The sequence below is a fragment of the Micropterus dolomieu genome, unplaced genomic scaffold, assembly GCF_021292245.1.
Source record: "Micropterus dolomieu isolate WLL.071019.BEF.003 ecotype Adirondacks unplaced genomic scaffold, ASM2129224v1 contig_2769, whole genome shotgun sequence".
In the NCBI taxonomy this organism is placed as follows: domain Eukaryota; kingdom Metazoa; phylum Chordata; class Actinopteri; order Centrarchiformes; family Centrarchidae; genus Micropterus; species Micropterus dolomieu.
Window position 1 is genome coordinate 442 of NW_025731759.1, and position 1,853 is coordinate 2,294.

The 1,853-nt window shown below is 45.9% G+C and overlaps 1 protein-coding gene across 1 annotated transcript; it reads right to left on the minus strand.

The window, feature by feature from the left end:
* Positions 1–21: 21 nt before the first annotated feature.
* Positions 22–1,841, minus strand: LOC123964474 (zinc finger protein 239-like). The gene has a single exon (XM_046041437.1). The coding sequence runs from the start codon at positions 1,576–1,578 to the stop codon at positions 949–951; it is 630 nt and encodes a 209-aa protein (XP_045897393.1). The 5' UTR covers positions 1,579–1,841; the 3' UTR covers positions 22–948.
* Positions 1,842–1,853: the final 12 nt, after the last annotated feature.

The window sequence follows — 1,853 nt, forward strand, 5'->3', positions numbered from 1 at the left end:
AATGACTGCTGCCCCCGCACACCCAATGACATCGTCCATCACAATGTTTCATTGTAGACATCGTCTGAAGGAAATTTTGTACACATTGCCCAACCCTAGCAGGTTTATAACATCTTATTCACAAAGGAAATAATTAAACAGAAAAAGTCCATGGTGTCCACAGCTGTCCGTGTATGTGTCCACTTTGAGTGTATTCGAGGCTTTAGCGTTAGCTAGCTAGCTTACTATGTTAAAGAAGATTAATGTGACTTGTAATTATTGCAAATTTGGCAACCAAGTCAGGCCCCTGAACCAATCCTGCAATCAATTATTTGACCAGAAACAGTTGGGATGTTTTCCCAGAGCTTCTCCCAGCTCAGGGAGAGATTGTGGCAGAAGAAAAAGGAACCAACAGAGGAGACTGGAACTGCTCTTCACATTTATTCATTTAGCTGATGCTTTTATCCAAAGTGATGTCAGAGGTTGCTCTCAATTTGAAGGCGTCTTCAGTGTCCCTGCGGGACGGTGATACCTTCAATGATGCCGGAGGGATGTTATCACAGGCCTGCACCTGAGGAGGAAAACTGCCAGCTGTGCCATTAAAACTTGACTTGTGGAGGGTGCCAAGCCCAACGCCAGAGTTTGGATGTAGAGTTAATGCTAGCAAGTGATGACTGGATGCTGGACAAGACTGTCGAGATGGCTATCCACTGTAGAGTGGGCTGCTGGGCTGGGCCTCGCAGTTGCAGGAGTAGTTTTTTTCTCTGCTCAACGGCTTTCCGTGGGACTGAGTAGTTGAAAGAACTGCAGGTGGTGTTCAATACAAAGGTTGTCCATAAAACAAACGGTCTTCGTGAGAGCTCCAGATTGCAGACGCAATACTGTTTTGAAATGAGTCTTTCAGGAGCCTGGGCACTTCAAGGGCATGAGGAGGCAAAATGAAAAACAGCTTAATTGACTGATGAATGTTTAAAACGAGGCAGCGTGAACACATTGGTGGCGTTTAAGGGCACCAGCCTGAGTAAAGGTTTTCTCACATTGATCACACCAGTACGGTTTATTCCCAGTGTGAATACGCCGGTGGACAGTAAACTGACTTGATGTACTGAAAGCTTTCCTACATTTGTCACAGCTGTACGGTTTTTCTCCGGTGTGAACACGTTGGTGGGCGTTTAGTTCACCCGATGAAATGAAAGCTTTCCCACACTGATCACAGCTGTAAGGTTTCTCTCCAGTGTGACCACGTTGGTGGACTTTCAGCTGACTCGATGTGGTGAATGTTTGCCCACATTGGTCACAGCCGTACGGTTTCTCTCCAGTGTGAACACGCTGGTGTTTTTTCAGGTCACCTGATGTGGTGAAAGCTTTCCCACATTGGTCACACTTGTAAGGTTTCTCGCCAGTGTGACCACGACAATGAACTCTTAATTCAGCTGGTGCAGCAAAGGTTTTCCCACATTGGTCACACATGTAAGGTTTCTCTCCAGTGTGAACACGTCGGTGGACTTTTAAGATATTAAAACTCGTAAATTTTTTCCCACATAGGTTACACCAGTATGGTTTCTCTCCAGTGTGAACGTGTTGGTGCATTTCTAGCATACCCGATGTGGCGAAAGCTTGCCCACATTGCCCACAGCTATACGGTTTCTCTCCAGTGTGAACGCGTAGGTGGATTTTTAGTACACCTGAATGAGCAAAAGATTTCCCACATTGGTCACAGTTATATGGTTTCTCCCCAGTGTGAACTCGTTGGTGGATTCTTAGGTCACCTGACTGAATGAAAGCTTTCCCACACTGGTCACAGCTGTATGGCCTCTCTCCAGTGTGAACTCGGTGGTGGATTTTTAGTTCACTTGATTGAGTGAAAGCTTTCC

What these genes read in the sequence shown, in the direction of transcription:
- LOC123964474 (XM_046041437.1), bottom strand. Translation starts at nt 1,578, where the DNA reads ATGCTAGAAATGCACCAACACGTTCACACTGGAGAGAAACCATACTGG.